This window comes from Centruroides sculpturatus, unplaced genomic scaffold, assembly GCF_000671375.1.
Source record: "Centruroides sculpturatus isolate CEXI.00-Female unplaced genomic scaffold, Cexi_2.0 scaffold1272, whole genome shotgun sequence".
In the NCBI taxonomy this organism is placed as follows: Eukaryota; Metazoa; Arthropoda; class Arachnida; order Scorpiones; family Buthidae; genus Centruroides; species Centruroides sculpturatus.
Window position 1 is genome coordinate 116,366 of NW_019385535.1, and position 24,189 is coordinate 140,554.

Consider the following 24,189-nt stretch of genomic DNA (forward strand, 5'->3'; position numbering starts at 1 on the left):
GACGGGTCAAAGTCAGAAACAGGAGTGGGCAGTTCAATTGTAGTGAAAAATAACGACAAAAACATCTATCAAGCCAGATTCAAACTAGAGAACCATTGCACAGCAAATCAAGCGGAATCATTTGCAATATTTAGGGCTCTTAAATGGATTAATGAAAACAGACAGAAATATAACATCACCAGGGTCACGATTCTCAGTGACAGTAGAGTGGCACTACTTCAGATTAAAAAGTTGAACATCAAACTGGTTGTGGTAAGGGAAAGCATCAACATTCTTAAACAACTTAAACGGAAAATAACTATTAATCTAAATTGGATAAAAGGACATGCAAACATACAAGGAAACGAAAGGGCGGACCTTCTGGCCCGCACTGCCACCAAAGGAACAAACATCTGCTATTATAACTACACTCCTGTCACCTGGTTAAAAAAGAAAATTAGGGAACACATCTGGTATAGATGGCAGAAAAGGTGGGATGAGGGTACCACAGGAAGAATAACACATGACTACATTCCAGATGTACAACACCGAAATGAAAACAGATTTTTCTTGCCTAACTTCAACACTACACAACTGTTGACAGGACATGGCAACTTCAGAAATTACCTAAAAAGGTTTCTGAAGAAGACAGACGGTATATGTCAATGTCTCTTACAGGAAGCAGACACACCAGAACACATCATTTATCTTTGTCCAAACTTCAGGAATCAAAGGAAAACATTAATAGACAGGGTTAACGAAGAAAACGAACTTTGGCCATGCCAACTTAAAAGCTTTATTAATAATAAGAAATTATATAAAGCATTCAACGACTTTGCTAAAAGCATCAACATACTTAACTGATCTTCTCCTTCTAGGACACTTTAAGTGCATGGACAGAAGTATCACATCATACTCACAAAGGTGATAACGGTCTCTATGTTAATATAGGACTTTCCGATCCACAAGCTGCCAAACAGGGCATTTGTTTTGTGGACTATGAATGGGTAGTTCATTTGTACAGGTATCATGCAACCCACAAGTTGTGGGTATGCTTCTTTGTGCACGGCACCATTGTCTTCAATGTTTATACGTTTATTTGTAACTATCATTGTTGTTATCATTGTATATATTTGCTATTTTGTACATTGTCAATTTATTTTTAATAAATGCGGTGCGGACGCCATGGGAACCCATGGAACACAACTTTCCTTTAACCTTTCCTATCCATCTTTTCACTTCACCTTCACCTAAACCCTTCTCAAACTTTACACCTTCTTTCCACTTCCTACTTCTGGGCTATACCAAAGAGTGAGGCCCACTAAACTCCAGGATGTATCGGTTAATCCAACAGGACAATATTCATTTCTGGTTGGTCCTGTCAGCAAATAATTATGCAAGCATACGCGTACTGTCGCTTTTATAACATTGTCAATGTTCTCCTCACTTAATTTAATGGTATAAATTCTCCATCTACTACTTAAAATTCCAAACGAATTTTCAATCACTCGCCTGGCTCTAGAAAGACGGTAATTAAAAATTTTTTGTTTCCACATTAAATTTTTATTTTTTCGTGGGTAAGGCCTCATAAGGTACGTTGTTAATGGAAAAGCTTCATCACCCACAAAAAAGTAAGGAAGTTCAAAACATCATTTGATAATCTCATAGGCTCTGGTAATTAAAATTTGTTCTGGCATAAACCTTGGCCTAATCTTGACCTAAAAAAATTCCTCCATCACTCTCACTACCATAGCTTCCGATGTCCACAAAGATAAACCGATAGTGTGCATCACAGGCTGCTAATAAAACTTTACTAAAGCTATTTTTATAATTAAAGTTTAAGCTTCCTGTGTTAAACGGACATTCTATAATAACATGTTTCCCGTCAATTGCACCTAAGCAATGGAGAAATTGCCATTTCTGTTCAAAACCAGAAGCAATATTTATCCATTCTTCTGGAGTTGTGGGAAAATGTACAAAATCTTTAGATAATTCTTCCCAAATACACATGCAAGTTTCTTTTACAATTTTCCCCACAGTTGATCTTCCCATTCTAAAGGAATAGGAAAGGCTTCGAAACGTTTCTCCTGATGCCAAATATCTGTAATAAAATAAGTTTTAAAATATTATTAACTACTCTATCATGTAAACAAACAGTATATAAAAATGATAGATAAAAATAAGCAATTACAATAAACACAAATATGCAAAATGCATTTTTATATTAGTCAAGTATAAATAAAAAATATAGAAAATGTTTCTTTTATTTCAAAGATGTTTGAAATAGAAACTTATATATAGCCTACTGTGTGTATATATTATAATATTGCAATTAGAATTTAGGTTTGTTATATATAAATTTTATAGTGTCTCAACTAACACCACAAAGATAATATTAATTTACTAACTTGTAAGTAAATATTTTTATATTCGACATTAACTGCCATTTTGTTTGCTACATTTACCTCAATGTTACAGCAAGTCTATCACTCGCAGGTATTGCGTCTCTCCATCTGGTATTTTGCCTAGTTATATTCGGTCCAAGTTTATTTAATAGTTCGTCAAATTTTTTGGGAGACATTCTGAAAAAACTATAACAAAATAATAAATTTAACACAAGCAATCATATATAATTTAAGTCAAAAGTCAAAACAAACTAATCTTACTCGAAGTAATATTCTTTGTCGAAAGATCTTAGACGAGGAATAAGTGTATTTTGAATACCAGTTCTCTCTCGATCTAAGAAAATGTCTCTGATCCAAAATCTCCGGTCAAATCTTCTTCGTCGACGTCTTCTAGAGACATAAAGTGAAGTATACAAAACGAAATTTGTAAACATGAGGAGAGCAGCAGAATTAGAATTACCCGCCATCTTGAATATTTTGCGCATGCACCGAGATGTAGAGAGATTTGCGTTTGCCGCTTGTTTGGTAGTGCTGCCGCGCGACGAAGACGCTTTTGCGACACCGCTTTTTCTTGCGCGCGCCGCATGTGTGCATCCGGCTTAATAAGGTCATATATATGTTTTAAAAATATACATTTTTATTTTTTTATGTAATAGTTAATGAATAAGGTGTAGTCAAAGAAATATACTTTATATACTTTTTCTTAGTTGATTGCTTATTATTTATGTTAAAAAATTTAAAATGTTACCATTAAAAAACAACAGATTACAATAAACGATTTCTAAATTTCATTATTGTAATTGATATAAATAAACATTATTGTTGTTCTAAATTGAGAAAAATTACACATTACTTTCTTTATTATTTTAAGTTACTCACAATTGTTATTTTAATAAATGTAAATTATTAGAGTTCAAATAATTGGATAAAGAAATGTGCTTTTAAAATATTCTACATTATAATGAAAACAATTAGCATCTGGATATATTTATAAATAATGATCCGAACATATATGTATTTGTATGAGTGAGTGTAATAACTTAATTTTGAATTTTTTATTTAAGGAAATAAGACAAATAATTATTTATTTACCTTCACAATAATAACATTATTCAGGCGAGGATTCATTTTGAATATTAGTTAATATAGAAGAAACAGAGTAGAAGCACCTGTATATAGAAAAACAAATCAACTAGTAATACCAAACTATTTAGTATGCTGTTATTGGTCGAGGGCTTCATCTTCTATCATTGGTTGTCTGGAGACGCCTGGAGTAATAGCCGCAATTATTGGAGCGATCTCGTGCCAAGTAAATTAAAATAACAAATAGCTTGCATTATTACGATGGACATTAATTACATAATAAACAATTATGTCATGTATATGTAGTTAGTTGTCATGATTAATACATCCGGTATAAAATTAACAGAGGTTACAAGTACTATTAAATATTTAGATATTAACAATTTATGCCCTATTGATGAGAAATAGCAGTATAGAGAAATATTTCTAAAAACAGAATTAAAAAAAAATTAACACAAATCTAGTAAAGATTGATTTATATCGAAGAGGATCTACTTTTTATAATTTTGTTCTTTCCATACTTTCTTTAACATAATATCTATTTTTGGCAATTTTGTATAACTCATTCATTGAAGCTACTCCCGTGTTCTTTACCAAATTATAAAATGTACCATTTACGTTCTTCAGTAATGCATAGGGCGAGTCGAATTCTTGTAGTTTCCCTGTGTCTAGAACCTAAAAATATGAAAAGGGGGTATTGAAAACTCATATTTATTTTATATTAGAAATAAAAGATTCTTACCAAAACTCTATCAGAATCGATGACTGTATTTAATCTATGGGCAATGGTCAGCACTGTACATGATTTGAATTTCTCTCGAATTATTTTTTGTATACGGGAATCGGTACTAAATATAAAACAACAGAAAACTGTTATAAATATCGATTTTAAGTATTAGCATTAGTATGAATCGCAAACACTAAGAATATAAATACAAAATATAACTTTAAAATTTAATGTAAATTAAGAATTTTTGATGAAAACGAAAACCGTGTGTAATAAACATAATATACAGTTGTTACGAAAGAAGATTTCGCGGTATTAAATTTTCCACATTACGTAAAATAAATAGCGCTCCATTTGAATTAATGAAATGCATCTCGTGAAAGGTTTGCCAAAAAAACCATCAATCAGAAGCAGATTTCTTCCTGTTTGGGTTTTACAATGGATGGAACACGTGCATACAGGTAAATCTGTGTGCATCCGTATAATGTTTTTTACTGTATGTAACAAGGCAACTAACAGTGACAAAACACTACTTGTTCTTGAGGAATATTTACACGAGCACTTTCTTTACAGTTGAAGTCAGGCTTCTGCTAGAGATTTCTGTTTGATATGGATATAAAACTCTGTTACTAGATCTGTTCTGCCACCACATTTTACAGTCTTTAATTTCAGATGTTAGACAAGTGAAGAAAATCCGAAGAAATTCACCAGGCCTGCTCGTTACTGATACGCACACCTGCAATTAGATGTATGGTTTAAAACTATTCAGCTACTTGTAAAAAAATCTAAATTGTGGTGGTAGCACTGATTCAGCAACAATATCTTATCCTCATATCAAACAGAGTGATCAAATACGAATATAATCATTCTCATTTACTCGAGACTTATAGTTCAGACTTATTTGCAGCTGTAACTGGAGTTTTCGTGTATTGATTCAACAAAAATAAATAGTCTTTCGTCACTGTTAGTCATCGTGTTACATATATCAGAAAACATAACATCGTATGGATACGTACAGACTTAGAGCCACGTGTTTTATATATTGTTTACTCAAGATAGAAAGAAATGTATTATTACTGATTAAGACGAAATAAAGAATGTTTTTTAAGAATCTGGGATTTAGGAGAAATATTTGTTAAAATATTATTTTAAAATTTTAACTTGCTAGAAAAATTATCAGTGTTTAACTACTTCTGACACAGGGAAAAGGACATTTAGTTTCTCCCAAAATGATAATGTCAGAGTGGTGACCCGTCCGAACTATCCTCAGAATCGTTCGATTTCTTTCTCTTGACAGAAGCATGGCGTGATATCACAATGTTCCTATTTGATGTGAAATTTGTATATAAGAAAAAGCTAACATTTAGTCTTGTTTTAATTACGTTTTACTCATGCTCCAGTCATTGTTCCGTTTTTGGTATTTTCACCCAGTATGCAATAGATTAGTCATCATCCTTTCAAGACTCCCAGGATCTAATCAATTCTCTGTGTTTTGTTATGTATTGACGTCAGGTAATATAACCATTTTATTTGCAAACTCTCCATCGATAGATGTAGAGGTTCGGATACACTATCCTTACCTTATAACGTGGAAATAACCTAGGTTGATACAGAAACTATCGCACATGTACTGCACATGAGCTTCAAAATAAATAAATAAATTATTAATTAATAAGTAAATAAAAATAAAATTTATCAAACGATGAGATCAGCCTATTAATTGTATCTTGTACAATATTTTATAACCCAAAAAAATACTGTAGGTCTACGGTAAAATAAATTTCGTTTACCCATATTTATACTTTGTCGCTAATTGCTGTTGTGATAACTTTAACACGATCTTCTAACGACAGACTGCGCACTTCTTTTGTTTTTCGGACAATTGCTAACAAACTGAAATGAATTTCCTTNATTAATTGTATCTTGTACAATATTTTATAACCCAAGAAAAATACTGTAGGTCTACGGTAAAATAAATTTCGTTTACCCATATTTATACTTTGTCGCTAATTGCTGTTGTGATAACTTTAACACGATCTTCTAACGACAGACTGCGCACTTCTTTTGTTTTTCGGACAATTGCTAACAAACTGAAATGAATTTCCTTTGTTGCTAGGGTAATTCATTAACACCTGCACCTAATTTCAAGGGTGGAAAAAGTTCTTAAAGTAGATTCTAACGAGAGTTTAGACTATTAGGAGGAAACCGTTATTGAACAATAGTTTAGATCAGATATATTCGCGGAAGTGGTCTCTTATTACAGTTGTTGTATGTTGTTTCTAACCAAAAATCGATGCTCGCGGTCGCGTTACACAGGTAGTCATTTAATACTGGTAACTAATACAAAGACTCTATGGATAAACTATTTGGCGCCAGATATTTTTGCCCGTTTTGGCAGGTGCCCGTCGAATGCACGTGATCGCCTACACAGTTTTCACTATAGTTACTTTTCTAAACCGACTTAAGCTAATGCCTAACTCTATCGTCGGCTCACGATACAGTAGAAACATTCGAATTTTTCTAAGAGAGTACTATACTCTCCAAGAAATCAGGCAAGTTAGAATACATCTTCAACCACTGAGAAGGTAAGTTGATTTTTAACACGTCTTAGTCAGGTAGTTTAGACAAAGTTGTGTCAGGTCCCTGAGAGAAAGAGATCTTACCGATCTTCCACTTGATCTTTATGCCATCCTGAGAGTGAGAGGAATTAGACTGGTCCAGAGTCCCTGTTCTCACAGTTCTCACAACCTACGTTTATGCTTAACATTGTTTTAGTCTTCAGCTTTCCAAAAGGTTTAGCTTATAATAGCAAAAAACAATTTTGAATTTAGTTTCTAATATCAGCTTTATATTCGAAAATATTAAATTACGTTTGCGATATTGTACTTTGCCCATCTTCTGATAACACGTAGAAAACCAAATCCAGATTAAATCCAGATTCGGCCCGAATATTTATTTGACCTGGAAACGAAGAAAACTGAAGCTTTATTATCCCAGACAAATGTATTATAAAATAGATCTTCATACTTACTGAAAGAAAGGTGAGAATTGGCTTATGCTAAGCTAAAAAACAATATCTCAAAACAGCAGATAGAAATACTATCTAAACAAACTAAAACAATATTAGCCATTTCAAGCAATACTTTTAACACGTTAGCAAGAATGACCGACAAGAGAGGTAATGTAATACGAAAGCTAAATAAAGGTGCAATCATTCCAGCATAAGGGAGAAACAATGAACGGCGATTGCAAATTTAAATCCTCAGTAAGCAAATGGAATGTCAATCACGGTCTCGAGCAAGCAGAAAGTGGAGAATAAATTTTCACACCACCGGAAACACAGTAAGAAACTGGAAAGACGGATCAAAGAACTGCTATTACAACAGAAAATATATTCATGCCCTAAGTTTGTTTCATTGGCAGGGAAATTATTAAACAAGATATATACAAAATAAAAACAACTACAATGCCATTTCACCCATTTCTAATGGAGAAAGGAGTTTTTTTTTATTAAATCACAAAAAATAAGCGGTTTATTCACATTCACAGTGTAGGGTGTAACTTTTGTGAGACAGAATTAACAAAGCTTTACTATTCTCACTTTAATTAACAACACCTTTCTCAGAAATTTCAAACAAGGGAATATTCAGTGTAAATTGAGATAAATTATTGCAAGTTGCAATTTTGTATTTTTGGGATCAAATTACATTGAAATAAGTATTATAAACTCAAATTTATAAGCATGAATACTTTACATCGCTAGAAAACAACAAATTGAAGAAATTGATAATATAATCAGTGTTTGAACCGCTGTACAATGTTTCGAAATTTAAAATCAATTTCCTGGGTCTGCGAGACTCAACGTGACTAAAGTAAAATGAAAAATATGCACATGTAACAGAGGTTTTCAGAACACCCACCATTCAAAAAAAAACCTGGATTTGAATTACGCGCCTTCAACATTGTATCTTCGTCCAACAGAACAGAGTCAATTAACTACTCAAGTCAACGTTTATTTTGACATTGGATCACTATCAATCATATAAAAATCCTACCTATCACATATTTATGCAAGCCAACATTACTCCAATCTTTAAGTACGAAATGAAAAATATTGCATTATCATACAGTCGATAAATATGAATGTGTAAGATGAATGTGTAAGTTACGATTTATTTATAAACTCTTAATTTTGAGAGTATTGTGAAAAATGTTATAAAAATTCTCTACACAAAATAGACCACAAAATCAAATAATTAATACTTAAATTTAGATATTTTTAATTTTGTTTGTTCTAACCTTTTATCGATATTGGACGTTGCTTCGTCCATGACAAGAATTTTATTCTTACGAAGAATCGTTCTGGCGAGACAAATTAACTGTCTTTCTCCCACGCTGAAATTTCGCCCTCCTTCTGATAAATGTGTATCCAATCCTCCGGGCAATTTATTGATAACTTCTTTTAATTGTACCTTTAATTAATGTAAATAGGAATTATGAACAATTATTAAAAGTATTAAAGAGTAAAATCATGTAGTAAATTGTATTATTTTTAATTATTTATAACCTGTTCTATGGCTTGCCACAGCATTTCTTCTGAATATTCATTGAATGGATCGATATTTCTTCGAAGAGGACCGGTAAATAACATCGGATCCTGAAAAATTCGCCAACGCTGTGTTAATTGCTTGTATTTTACAATTCGTGTCAATACGACATTTTTTGCTTTGCAATTATGACAAAGGTAAATATTGTAGTTTGTTATTTCATTAATTATTGCAGAAGACATACTCTTTAAACTAGATATTCCAATATATCATTAAGCAGGATTTATTTTGCTCTGGACATTCTTGAAAACTTCTCCCTTTTTTCCTGAGTAGGGTATAGAAGGAGAGTGTTGTCAGAAACCTGTGGCCTGAGAACATTTAAGAGAATCTGCAGTGATTGCAAGTTAAAAGATTCGCTTAACGTTTCCAAATCGCTCATTTCTCTGTATCGTTAATCGTATATCTGTAACGCATTAGCAAAAGTTTGGTTATTTGTTTCCACTTATTTTATCAAATCGTTTTTTATAAGATTGAATTTCATGTATTCAAAGTCATTGTTAACTTTAGTTTAATTAATTAATTAACCCTTGCCGTTTGGACCAGAATAAACTCGGGCAGGTTACATAGAGTTACAGAAAACTCGATCCTTTCGGCCCATAAAACTTTTTTTGGATTTTTGCAATGCTTTTTAAGTCTCCAAATTTTTTCAAAAATGTTTTCCCGCGCGAAAAATTTTTATCGCGATTTTAATTTACCTTTAATGATGCACGATTAACGCTTAATTGTTTTTTAATGCGATTTTTTAATAAAATTTAATTAATTGTTCTAAAGTTGTAGTGCACGGATTTTACTTCGGTAAAGTTATTTAAAGTTAGTTTCTAATGTCAAAAACGACCTTCAATAGTTTTTTTAATTTTTTTAAGTAATTAATATATTTTATTATATATACGTTTAATTAAATCGGGGGTCGGAAATCGCAATAAAAATTTTAATTTTTTAAAAATATTTAAAAATATACTGCCAGCTAGTATTCACCCTACTTTAAACTTTTGTCCTCCCAAGACGTCTATGAGAATGTCCCGGAGAATCCAACACCAGATGTTCTCAAGGTCATCCAGCTGTGTAAACAATGAATCATCAGTGTCAGATTTTGCAGAAAGGGGAGACAACAGAAAAAAACGTTTGAAGCTTTTTCTTCAAAACTAACGCATTTCTTTCGTTAATTTTCAGTTTTAAGTATTTTTTCATGTAGGGGAGATCGGGGCAACTTCGGCATGCGGGGCAAGTTTGTCAAGCGCTTTTTTTAAAAAACAAATTAAAAAAAAACTTTGATTATAGGTTAGGCAGTTGAGTTTCATTGGTGGCTTGTTGAGTGTAGTGTTTTTATTGTTCTCCAACAAGCGTAGTTGAATTATCAAGCAAATTTTCATTTTCGTTGAATTCCATATAATATTTTTTTTCCATTTATATTGAATTGGCAGGTTTTGTTATAATTCCATGATAACGAAAGTTACTTTTCCTGTTAGAAGGATGTAACTTCAACTTATTCACGTGGCCAGATCGTGGCTTGGCATTCTGTTCTCAGGGTTGTACTTAATGTTTCGAAATCATGACTAGCGGGGTAAGATCGGCAACATAAAGCCACATTAGAAGCAAAGGATAAAAATCAAACAGATGATAAATGAAAACATGTTTGCATTTGTTATTCATGTATATATGTCTTTGAACTTGCATTTCGTTGTAATAATATTAAATGGGTGTTGGATTTGTATTTCTTTGTTTTAATAGTGAATTCCAACTTATACATTGTTAATAACATAATTTTATATACGTGCCTATCTTGCCCCATTACTGTTGCCCCTATACCAGGGGCAACTTTAATAAAAATAATTAAAATAATTACAACTTTACAAAAAGAGAGAAGTTGCCGATCTTGCCCCTATACCCGGGGCAACTTCGTCAATTTCTCTCTTCTTGTAAAGTTGTAATTATTTTAATTATTTTTATTTCCAAACTGATTTTAACCAGTTCTATAGCAAGGTAACATTCCAATAGACAATATGCAAAAGGTTATTTTCAGTTTACAGCAGTATTTATTACACAAAATTTAAGTAAAGCTTAACATGCCGATCTTGCCCCGATCTCCCCTATAACTAAAAATTCCTAAAAATATTCGGACAACAAGTGGTTAATATTCAGTTTGTTTTTTAACTAGTAATTCAGTAATTTTCATTAATTTGGCAATTTTTGGACCAGCGTATTTTCGACAGATTATCACAAGTTTTTGTATTTTTGCAACCGTCATCATTGAAGAATTGTTGTACATATTGTGATAGCGTAAGCTGCTGGAGACTTTCGAATTGTTCAATTTTATCGTTGTAAATATTATATTTTTACATTAGAGATTTGACAATCGACTTTCTAACCTGTATCAATGCTACACACTCATTTTGCCTTCATTTCTGATACAGATGTTTAGCACACCCCTATGAGACCGAGAATTTTGAGGCCGTAAATTTTTGAGTTTAAGGGGTTAATGACTTTTGCGAAGGGAGGGTAGACATTATAGGATGAGAAAAAATTATCGCAAGTTCCCACAGAAATAGATCGGATGTTGACTCTTACACATCAACAAGATAGGAAGGAAGAAAGGCAAGTCTGTGTGCGTCTGCTAATTAGTCATCGTAACGACGAACGACCAGTTCGCTCAGGGCCTACGACGATCTAATAAAAACAATCGTCACGGGACGTTCAGGGTGATCGTCCCAGGAAGTTGTGAGTACAAGTTTCTCCCATCCCGGTCCTGCCTGAGGAGAAGCAGGTAGAAGACATAAGAATGTTCCTGTTTCCATAGACCAGAGTAATCATCGCATACCATCATTTGACAGCATATTAAGGTATATCTGAGTGCAGTAATCTTTGTAAATTTTCTCACTCTAGAGTTTAGGCACATGACAAGGTTACTAGTTAGATCGCCGTTATAGATAGATTTATGTGTTATATGCATCTAAGCATTAAATCAGTAACTTCCTTATGTATACTCCTATAAACTAGATTTAATTATATAATAAACTGCTTCTTTATTTGTTTAACCAGTGAACTTGTCTATCATTGCTTGCACGGACACCAGTCGACTTTCTCATCCCCCTCGCCACTCGATAGAATGCCATCCAGTGACTCTGTGAGCGGATCTCCCCGATCTGACGAGAGGGCTCTGTTCCCTCGCCCGTATTCTCACAAATTGCAATACATTAATATTATGATGGATTTTTCAACGCTGGATAATTTCAAGTTATCGGAAATTTTTCAAATACACAAACTAGCAGAATTCATGCGGTAATTCATAAAATTTCCAACACACAGAGAAGAATAAGCGATTACATTTATTTACTGTTGGGATGTAGTTGATTTTTATCAAAGTTATCTTTTTCCAATTAAATTTTAGTATTAACGCAGCAAGCAATCACAACGTTAGGTGTAATTTTAACAAATAATTAAAAAGCAGTTCACCGTATCTATCCTACTATGTAAAAATTGTACTTCTGTCCAAATGATGTCTTTATACTGGTTTCTAATTATCTTAATATTGCGATCAACTTCCGATAAATCACTATGTGTAACCGGTAAAATAATTTACGAAGATGTGAGCTTACACCAGTTGAAGCAGTTTAACAAATTATGCAAAACTAATTTAGCAACAAGCCTGAAAATTCCGGAAATTCGTTGGGACGATATTTATTAGACGTTAGTAAAGTAGCATTGAATGTTCTGAATCTAATATATAATCGAGATGATAATAATAATAATAATAATAATAAGCGCAGAGCCCAAACGGTTAGGAGTTGAAAGTTGAAATTTGGTACACAGTTAGGGTACGTTAGGAGAACGCACACTAACAAGGGATTTTTCGAAATTCCCCCCGGGGGGAGAGAGACAGGATTAAAAATTCTATATACATTATGGATACGAGCCCAAACGGTTAAGAGTTGAAAGTTGAAATTTGATACACAGTTAGGGTACGTTAGGAGAGCGCACACTAAGAAGGGATTTTTCGAAATTCCTCCCCACGGGGGAGAGGGACAAGATTAAGACACAGGATTAAGGCTTAACACTTCCATCAACAATGGAAGTTTTAAGTAACAATGGAAGTGTCAACAATGGAAATGTTACGTAACAATGGAATTGTTAAGAGAGCGACGTGCAATACGCAGATGCAGTTTTTTTCGTTTTTGCGAGAAATCGAACATATTTTTCGAACCATCTAAAAATTCTCTAATTAGTCTGGAAACAAGGGGACCCAATTCTTGCATTCTGTGAAAACGGGTAAGGTTGACTGTAAAGTAATAATCTTTATCTTAGTTATCGTTACTATTGCCCGAGCAACGCCGGGCCCACCTGCTACTTAACTATAATAATATTAAACAATTTCAACAACGAATTTCTTCTGATTAGTAATTTCGAAACCACATCGTTATTTGTTCTGTTTTTCAGCACTATGTAGTGCAACCACGGAAACACTTGGCATTTTTATTTTAACTTTTATTGAGTTCAGATTTCAAAATTACAGTACTAATCACGTTTACAAAACAGAAACAGAAAATTTCATCAAATCAAGATGCACATGATTCAGCATGTCAAATGAACTGAATAAAAATTAAGATAAAAAATGCTAAGTGGTTCTGTGGTTGCACTACATAGTGTTGAAAAACAGAATTTCTTCTTTTTTCGAAAACATTTATTATATTTCTCTTTATTTACAAAAATTATTCAGTAAGAAGGCGATAGATTTTGGTGGTAACTAAACTGCTGAAATGCTCTCCCATGAAAGGTTTTATTTTTGTTTATAACACCACATTCTTATTTTTTAAGTACCATATTTGTTAACAAACCACCAACGATTTCGTAATTAGAGCTCGGAAATAGGTGCCAGGTACAAATAATGTGCAAAAGAGACTTGTGATGACAGCTGAAATAAATAAATTTTCGAAAATTCATTTATTATTTTAGTTCCTCATTAAGTTACTCATTATTTGTCACTTTGCTTGCAAACGTGTCACACACGAAAGTCTTCGTATATCGTGAAAGACTAATACAAATTATTTATATATGTTGAAATCCTGTTGCATGTATTGATATATACAGAATTTCTATCAAACAACTCAAAACAACAAGAATACAATCGTGGTTTCTTTTTGCAACTCACAACGTCATAACGTCACTTGAAAACCAACGGTCCAAAGATCCTCATTTCAAAGCACAAGAGGTATAAATTGCTCATCTGCAAAAACATAACTAACAATAGTGCTATTGTCATCATTCTAGCAATAACCTAAAGGAAGTTATGCAGGTTATGCTCAAATTCGATTTAATATGATTCAATAAGCTCTCATTATATTCGTATATTACAAAATATATTCACGTGCAGTCATAAACATTTGATTTTCTAAGGAAATCCACAGTGTGACGAAAAAAACTTTCTCCAATTCATCAAATACGTTCTTCTTCAATTAAATAGAAAAAAATTAAAATTGAGTTATCCCATCATCCGTAGGGCAAGTGCTAACTTCATCGCCACGTTTGCAATATTAACAAATTATCGATGATTACGTAAACTGACAAATGTAATTTCTACAGACCATGGTAATGAAAGTGCATATTGTCGGCCTTAACTTGAGTTTATGTATGCAAACAAAACTCAAAATGTAAATAAACAAACATGTATCGTTTTCATTAATGCATCAATCAATGAAAACGGTTAAATATGGAAGATTTGATCGTGGATCGTTTGATCGTTGTTTGTCATTCAGTATTTTAAGTAGCAAGAATCCCAAGATTCTTAAAAGCAATTGTAACAAAGTATATATTATCGATAAACATACCAGTGCCCACTAGCAAGCAAATGGTACCGATAAACGTTCTATGTATGTTTATCGGTACAATTTGCTTACTAGTATGTTGTATAGTAGCAATCATACATGAGTGCTAGTGGCCACCCATGAATGATTGATGTCTTCGAGTTGCAGGTGGTTAGTTAAGCAACCCAACAATGTGTTTCACGATGCATATCATTTCCTTCTGAAGCCAAGGTCCTATGTGCTAATACTTAAAGAGCGCGATTCGACATTGTTCCTTCCCTGCAGAAATTATAAAAACAAACTTTCTCAGGTATCAACTTATGTGATTAGATAAATCTCCGTTATCATTTGTACTAGGCTAATGAAAAAATGCAAATGTAATGGCAACCATATGACTTCCTGACCCATCCTAACAAGTTGTTCTTTTCAAAGCAATGATGGCTCTGTGATAGTATGGGAAGCGTTGTCATAAACCTTATTTGGACTATTTATGAATCTGAAGAAGTCCTTAAATACTGGGTTATTGGAATGTGATGACTGATTACTTGCATACTTTGATGCATCCTGAAAATAATCGTGCTTTTCAGCAGGAAAAAGGGTCGCCCCATCACGTTGTTGTTACCTATACATTGCTCGAGAAATGTTATACAAAATTTTCAATTATTTATTGGCCTCCATGTGTCCAGATATAAGGTCAATTAAATTGGTCTCTTGGATAACGTTCAGTTGAATATTCGGTATGAAAAACCTGATACGATGTCTACGGAGGACTAAATAAAAATGCCGCAACAGACGTGGCTTGCAATATTTTTACCAATACTATAGCGAATGCTGTCAACGTTTCACAATATTCATTCTGTCGATTGTGTCAGAATAGCTCCCGCATCCTATTATTAGAAGTTTCGAATTGTTTGACCAGTCAGCGAAAAATTTTCAACTATGTAACCTTTCATTTGTATTTTAAAAAAACTAGAAAAAAGATTCTGCAGACAGACATTAAATGTTAAAAAAATAATATTTTTAGGGTTTTAATTGAAGTAGCATACATGAAACATAATAATCATTATTTACCAATTACTCAAAACACTGAAAATTATTTAGTTACATAAATAGTTTGTATCGTTTGATATATATGTGCACAGATATTTGTTTCCTATATCATTGGAGTTTTTTTTAAAACTTTCTGCCCCATGGGATGTAAGTGGACGTTTTTATGAAGTCTATTTTGGGTTAAGCTAGGGCCATAATAAATAAACTGGATGACGAAAAAGAGAGACAGATCATCTTGTAAAAAATTTCTTAAATTTCTCAACACATCCTAATTCGATCCAGGTTCCTCAGGTTGACATTTTAACTGCTCGGATATCAGCTATCATTAAATTGTAAACTTTATTTCATTTAAAAAACAAATGTTTATATAATAAAGGAACGAAAAATGTCTTTCATAGTAAACACATACATACATAGTATCGAGTATAAACTATTTGGTCCGAATTCATTATTACTTACTTGAGGAATAATAGATATTTTACTACGTAGATCACGAAGACCGATTTCCTTAGTGTCAACTCCATCGATGGTTATTGTTCCCGTTGGCTCCGTCATGCGAAATAACGAAGCAATTAATGAACTCTTTCCTGCTCCTGTTCTCCCAACAATTCCTATCTGCAATTAATAAATAATAGAAACCATTTAACACAATAATTAAAAGCAAGAATCATTGGATTGAAAATGTTTTACCTTTTCTCCCGAGCGAACACGAAATGTTATGTTTTTTAAAACAATATTTTTATCCTTGGAGTATTGTAAAGAAACATTATCGAAATGAATTTCTCCTCTTTGTGGCCAGTCTGAGGGTGGTCGTTTATTAGGCAAACTTTCGTACGAGGCTTCCGATTTTAACTTGCTATAGTTCAGTATGCGTTTAACAGAGTTCATCTGAAAAATTAAATTTTTATGAAATAACACAAGTATAGTATAAAGTATCAATATTTTTTTATCCAGAGTTATATATAAAGTACATATTTATTAAATTAACGACCGAAATGTTTTTATAGGAGCAGGTGCAGTAAAAGTGGTTCATGTTTAGTTCTTTTTACGTATGAAATTACCTTTAATTCCCGTTAAACAAGTCTAATTTACTAAATGGTAACTTATACTGAAATTTGAATATTTTTCATTAAAATACGCTTAAATTATTGTAAAAATTTATAAATTTTCAGGAGTGGAAATATTTTTTAGTTCTTATTTATTTTTTCTGTAAGCTGTAAACATTTCCTCATAAACTGGAAAATCTCTGATTGTTTGTCAAATACCAATTGATGCCAAAGTTTTGTTAAAAAAATTAAATTTCCTATCAAATTATCAAAAAACATCTAAAACAATTTCAAATTTTTTTTCATATTTTTAAACACCGGACAGTAAATTTTTGTAATTAGAGAGACATAATTTTATGGATTAAAAATGGTGAAAATGTTCATCTAGCATAACATATATTAAAATCTTTAGTTATTCAAATTCTTGGTATTTTATGTAATAAATTTAATCACAATAAATTAATAAAAATTAATCTTATATAACAATATACTTTCACTTCATAAATATCATCCTAATGCAAACACAAACATCGTATTTTAAATAATATTACATAATTAGCATAATTGTCACAATTTTAGATATTTTTTTCTAAAAGGAGTTATTTCCTGTATAATTAAAATAGTTGAAGTGAAATTAATTAAGGGGTGATTTGAAAAAATTGTTTTTCGGATTTTCTCAATGCTTCAGTTAACACCGAATGGGGTAATTCAGAGTGTCGTAATGAGTGATATTTTTCAAAGCAAGTAATTCTATGTAACTGAACAGATGGTATTGTTTAGGCATGATCTGCTCTGGAAATTTTTTTCAAATTTATTTTCGGTTACAATTATCTTGCACAGTGTGAGAACCGAAACCATCATTATTCAAGGCCTGCTTGTAACCCTGTTAAAGAATTGTGATGTCAAACTACTGGTCATTCATTGTTTACTGGACAACGTGGTGTTGGATATATCAAAACTCGTTCTAGTTCATTTTATAAGTTTATCAAATTGGTTATTATTTAGATATTTATATACATATAGTTTATCAAAGGTAAGACAATTTCTTGATTATTAATTATATAAAAATAAGAAAATTAAGGGTATTTTTAGTACATAACTAATTATTATGTAGACCATTTTTCGATATTTTCAAATTACGTCTAATTCGTAAATGCACATTAAAAGGAAAGACATTTTAGTTACAAATCATATTTTTTTGTGAATAAAGTCAGTTTGACATATATATTGGATATTATAAATAATGGTAAGATTTTCTTGTTAGCAATAAGACTTCGGCAATTGGTACAATTACTGATTTACACCAAGTTATCTAAGTTGTCCTATTCATTAAAATATTAATAATTTCTTATAATATAATTCTAAGTGTAATGAATAAACTAGTTTAATTAGGATAAAATTAGATATAACAAAAGTTAATAACATGTTATATACTTGTATATGTGCTATAGTAGATATGCGTAAGAATATGTTACTAATTATTTTACATTATAACTAAAAAGAATTTAAATATATGTATTTACTTAATAGATGCCTCAAAGATGCTGTGTGATAGGCTGTAAAAGCAATTATTCATCTACAGCGCACACAACAGTTTTCTCTTTTCCCAAAAGTCAAGAAATGATTAGTAAGTGCATTAAAGCTATACCTCGTAATGACTTCTCTCCTTCTAAAAACAGTGTTGTGTGTATTAAACATTTTGATGACAAATTTATCATCAATGAAGATAAAGTAAAAAGAGATGATGGATCATGGTTAATAGTTCCTAGATTAAGACCAAAAATCACTGAAGAAGCTTATATTTCCAAATTGTCCAGCTTACCTTTCACATAAGCCTCCAGCCAAATAAAAAATCTGGTGATGACAGAAGAAAAGAATTATTTGAACGTGACAATCAACAGTTTCGTGAATTGTGCCAAAAAGATATCATTAAATCATTTGCAGATTTGAAAGATGGTATTTCCAATCATGTTGCAAATTCTTGGTTGTATATATTTAATACAAAATATGTTTTATTATATAAAATTACAATGTCAGATATTCCACAAGTAACCCATGATATTAAATTGTTTCAAAATTTTGATATATGCATATATTTTAATGGAACGCAATTGGATAACAAAAACTTTAAATGGCTTAGGATCAGAAAAAAAAATGTGATCGATGGACTAAATTTGAGGCATTATTGAGTCATTAACAAGGATATAACGAATCAGAAGTAAAAATAAAAGATAAACTGCATCAAGCTGCACAAATAATCTTAGAATGTTTAAGCACTGAGGGTGAGGATTCTTTTAAATTTTAAATACAAAATTATCATTTCTCTGTGAACATATAAATTTATTTAGTTCGAAACAACCAAGATACAGTTCTGAAACTTTAATATGGGCTTCCATGTTATTTTTTCATTCTCCTACTGCATATAGACTCGTTAGAAATAGTAATGTTTTAACATTACCACATATATCCTATTTGAGAAGTTTTATTAGTAGCATTATTAATAGTATTGATCCAAATACAGAACATATTACATATCTTAAAGAAAAACTTCAATGCTTTAACTCAAAAGATAAAATAGTTATACTACAATTAGATGAAATACATGTAAAACCCATGTCATTATACAAAGGTGGTAGAATTTATGGATTAGCAGTAAATGAAAAAATGTCAGAAGCTAAATGTATTTTGGTATTTCTAGTGGCATCATTATTTTCTAAAGATAAAGGTTATTATTGCATTATATCCAGTTTGCAGTTTTAAAGCTGGACAGTTGTTGAAATTAACAAAACAAGTGTTGAAAGTTGTGAGCATTGGTAATCAAGTTGTTTACATGATTGCCGATAACAACAGAATAAATCGTAAAATGTTTACTTTTTTTGTGGTGATGAATTAAAGTATCTGTGAAGAATCCATTCTCAGAAGAATTGATTTTACTACTATTTGATTCTGTGCACTTATTAAAATCAATTCGAAATAATTGGCTGAATCAACACCATTCTAACCAGACATTTTTTCTCCTGACACACAAAAGGAAACAAAATGTGTTGCTACTTTGTTTTATCTAAATGAGATATTAAGAGCAGAAGAAGGCAAAATTGTGAAGTTTGCACCATCTTTGTTTTTAAAGGTATTATATCCTTTATCATTGGAAAGGCAAAATGTTTCATATGCGGTAAAACTTTTCGATAAAAAAGTAGCTGCAGCTCTGCAGAAATTTGCACAAAATGTAGATTACACCCAGACAAAAAATTTGATTAAAAGAATGTAATGAATGTAAAACATCCAGAAAGAGGGAAACGATTAAGATATATTTACTGCAGACCAATATATACTAAAAATGATGAGCAAATTAAATTTCTGAATTGTTTTATAGAATTTTTGAATGCGTGAAAGAAATTTAACTTGAAAGAACAGCATGGAAGATTGTCGGATGAAACACATTTCGTTTTAAAACATACAACTTATGCTATGATTCATCTTATTGAATATTTCTTTGAAAAATTATCATTGAAGTTTATACTTTTAAGATAGTTCCAAACAGATAAACTTGCAGCTAGATTTGGACAATACAGTAGAACCTCGAAAACTCGACCTAATGTGGACCGAAGGGTGGCCGAGTTTGTGAAAATGCCGAGTTATCGGGAATGGGGTTAAAAAAAAAATATGAGTGTTTCCTCAGAAAATACTGTACTATACTTGTATGTATTGTTTGCTTCAGAATACAACAAATAAACTGCCCAAATACCCTTAAACAAAGGAAAAGTACGTCCTTTATGAAGGCATAGAGCCACTACATGAAAATGAAAATTAATGAATACACTGTGTACAGTAATTTACCTGATAAGACAGACCTCAGAAAAATACTTTATGAGAGCTTTTATACTTTTATAAAGCTGTCTATAATGAAAATTAATTAACTAAGGATTTTTTCGCCCTGCCAAGGTGTGGACCAGTTATCCGGAGTGCTAAGTTATCGAGGGACGAGTTTTCGAGGTTCTACTGTATCGCCAAATGTGTGGAGGTAATTATCATGTTAATCTTGTGCAGGTTTTTAGAGTGTAAAAAAATTAAAAATTTTAAGTTTACTGAAATTGAAATCTGAGAGAATAGGGAATTTCCATATTAAAGATTTGATGTCAGCTCAAGTAGAAAATTGTATGCAAGATCCCTTTAAATCACAGATGGATATTTGTTTTGATGATGTTGCAATTGAAGGTCAAATGATAACAGTTCCTTTGTCTACCGTTAAAATTTTAGTTTTTATTGCTGGTTATGCTGTTCATAAATTATTACAGAAGATTTCATGTAAAAAGTGTAAATCAGTAATAACCTGTTTAGATAAAAAAAAATTAGAATTTGATATTTTACACTCTGAACTTATAAGTTATATTAAAAAAATTGATAGAGGAGGTCTTTCATATCCATCTGATTTATTTTTCACTTTAACTGTTGAATTATATAAGCTTTTTCAAAGTTTATTATAAGCTAAGTATGAAGATCAATTTCTACAGTACAAAAAAACAAAAAGAATTATTTATGAAACTTTCGTTTGAAAAAATTGAACTAATTGATTTAGTATCTGTCAGTGTTCCATGTATCTGTGGAACAATGCCATATTTTCTTTTGAAAAATTTTTTAAATATAACTTCAAATATTTTTTAAAATAATTATTGTCATGCANAGTACATAACTAATTATTATGTAGACCATTTTTCGATATTTTCAAATTACGTCTAATTCGTAAATGCACATTAAAAGGAAAGACATTTTAGTTACAAATCATATTTTTTTGTGAATAAAGTCAGTTTGACATATATATTGGATATTATAAATAATGGTAAGATTTTCTTGTTAGCAATAAGACTTCGGCAATTGGTACAATTACTGATTTACACCAAGTTATCTAAGTTGTCCTATTCATTAAAATATTAATAATTTCTTATAATATAATTCTAAGTGTAATGAATAAACTAGTTTAATTAGGATAAAATTAGATATAACAAAAGTTAATAACATGTTATATACTTGTATATGTGCTATAGTAGATATGCGTAAGAATATGTTACTAATTATTTTACATTATAACTAAAAAGAATTTAAATATATGTATTTACTTAATAGATGCCTCAAAGATGCTGTGTGATAGGCTGTAAAAGCAATTATTCATCTACAGCGCACACAACAGTTTTCTCTTTTCCCAAAAGTCAAGAAATGATTAGTAAGTGCATTAAAGCTATACCTCGTAATGACTTCTCTCCTTCTAAAAACAGTGTTGTGTGTATTAAACATTTTGATGACAAATTTATCATCAATGAAGATAAAGTAAAAAGAGATGATGGATCATGGTTAATAGTTCCTAGATTAAGACCAAAAATCACTGAAGAAGCTTATATTTCCAAATTGTCCAGCTTACCTTTCACATAAGCCTCCAGCCAAATAAAAAATCTGGTGATGACAGAAGAAAAGAATTATTTGAACGTGACAATCAACAGTTTCGTGAATTGTGCCAAAAAGATATCATTAAATCATTTGCAGATTTGAAAGATGGTATTTCCAATCATGTTGCAAATTCTTGGTTGTATATATTTAATACAAAATATGTTTTATTATATAAAATTACAATGTCAGATATTCCACAAGTAACCCATGATATTAAATTGTTTCAAAATTTTGATATATGCATATATTTTAATGGAACGCAATTGGATAACAAAAACTTTAAATGGCTTAGGATCAGAAAAAAAAAATGTGATCGATGGACTAAATTTGAGGCATTATTGAGTCATTAACAAGGATATAACGAATCAGAAGTAAAAATAAAAGATAAACTGCATCAAGCTGCACAAATAATCTTAGAATGTTTAAGCACTGAGGGTGAGGATTCTTTTAAATTTTAAATACAAAATTATCATTTCTCTGTGAACATATAAATTTATTTAGTTCGAAACAACCAAGATACAGTTCTGAAACTTTAATATGGGCTTCCATGTTATTTTTTCATTCTCCTACTGCATATAGACTCGTTAGAAATAGTAATGTTTTAACATTACCACATATATCCTATTTGAGAAGTTTTATTAGTAGCATTATTAATAGTATTGATCCAAATACAGAACATATTACATATCTTAAAGAAAAACTTCAATGCTTTAACTCAAAAGATAAAATAGTTATACTACAATTAGATGAAATACATGTAAAACCCATGTCATTATACAAAGGTGGTAGAATTTATGGATTAGCAGTAAATGAAAAAATGTCAGAAGCTAAATGTATTTTGGTATTTCTAGTGGCATCATTATTTTCTAAAGATAAAGGTTATTATTGCATTATATCCAGTTTGCAGTTTTAAAGCTGGACAGTTGTTGAAATTAACAAAACAAGTGTTGAAAGTTGTGAGCATTGGTAATCAAGTTGTTTACATGATTGCCGATAACAACAGAATAAATCGTAAAATGTTTACTTTTTTTGTGGTGATGAATTAAAGTATCTGTGAAGAATCCATTCTCAGAAGAATTGATTTTACTACTATTTGATTCTGTGCACTTATTAAAATCAATTCGAAATAATTGGCTGAATCAACACCATTCTAACCAGACATTTTTTCTCCTGACACACAAAAGGAAACAAAATGTGTTGCTACTTTGTTTTATCTAAATGAGATATTAAGAGCAGAAGAAGGCAAAATTGTGAAGTTTGCACCATCTTTGTTTTTAAAGGTATTATATCCTTTATCATTGGAAAGGCAAAATGTTTCATATGCGGTAAAACTTTTCGATAAAAAAGTAGCTGCAGCTCTGCAGAAATTTGCACAAAATGTAGATTACACCCAGACAAAAAATTTGATTAAAAGAATGTAATGAATGTAAAACATCCAGAAAGAGGGAAACGATTAAGATATATTTACTGCAGACCAATATATACTAAAAATGATGAGCAAATTAAATTTCTGAATTGTTTTATAGAATTTTTGAATGCGTGAAAGAAATTTAACTTGAAAGAACAGCATGGAAGATTGTCGGATGAAACACATTTCGTTTTAAAACATACAACTTATGCTATGATTCATCTTATTGAATATTTCTTTGAAAAATTATCATTGAAGTTTATACTTTTAAGATAGTTCCAAACAGATAAAATTGCAGCTAGATTTGGACAATACAGTAGAACCTCGAAAACTCGACCTAATGTGGACCGAAGGGTGGCCGAGTTTGTGAAAATGCCGAGTTATCGGGAATGGGGTTAAAAAAAAAAGTACGAGTATTTCCTCAGAAAATACTGTACTGTACTTGTACAGTATTTACTTGTACAGAATATAACAGAGAATAAACTGCCCAAATACCCTTAAACAAAGGAAAAGTACGTCCTTTATGAAGGCATAGAGCCACTACATGAAAATGAAAATTAATGAATACACTGTGTACAGTAATTTACCTGATAAGACAGACCTCAGAAAAATACTTTATGAGAGCTTTTATACTTTTATAAAGCTGTCTA

The 24,189-nt window shown here is 31.3% G+C and overlaps 1 protein-coding gene and 1 pseudogene across 1 annotated transcript in view; both read right to left on the minus strand.

Annotated features, from left to right (window-relative positions):
• Positions 1-1,247: 1,247 nt before the first annotated feature.
• On the minus strand, positions 1,248-2,851 carry LOC111639920 (annotated as a pseudogene).
• Positions 2,852-3,535: 684 nt separating this feature from the next.
• Positions 3,536-24,189, minus strand: part of LOC111639922 (multidrug resistance-associated protein 4-like) — a 26,104-nt gene continuing 5,450 nt past the window's right edge. Inside the window, exons 3-8 of the mRNA XM_023385879.1 lie at positions 16,337-16,534; positions 16,106-16,261; positions 8,762-8,851; positions 8,494-8,666; positions 4,210-4,315; positions 3,536-4,142 (exon numbers count right to left, since the gene is read on the minus strand). Coding sequence (XP_023241647.1) covers positions 3,966-4,142; positions 4,210-4,315; positions 8,494-8,666; positions 8,762-8,851; positions 16,106-16,261; positions 16,337-16,534 — 900 coding nt within the window. The 3' untranslated portion in view covers positions 3,536-3,965. The remainder of the gene's footprint in view (positions 4,143-4,209; positions 4,316-8,493; positions 8,667-8,761; positions 8,852-16,105; positions 16,262-16,336; positions 16,535-24,189) is intronic.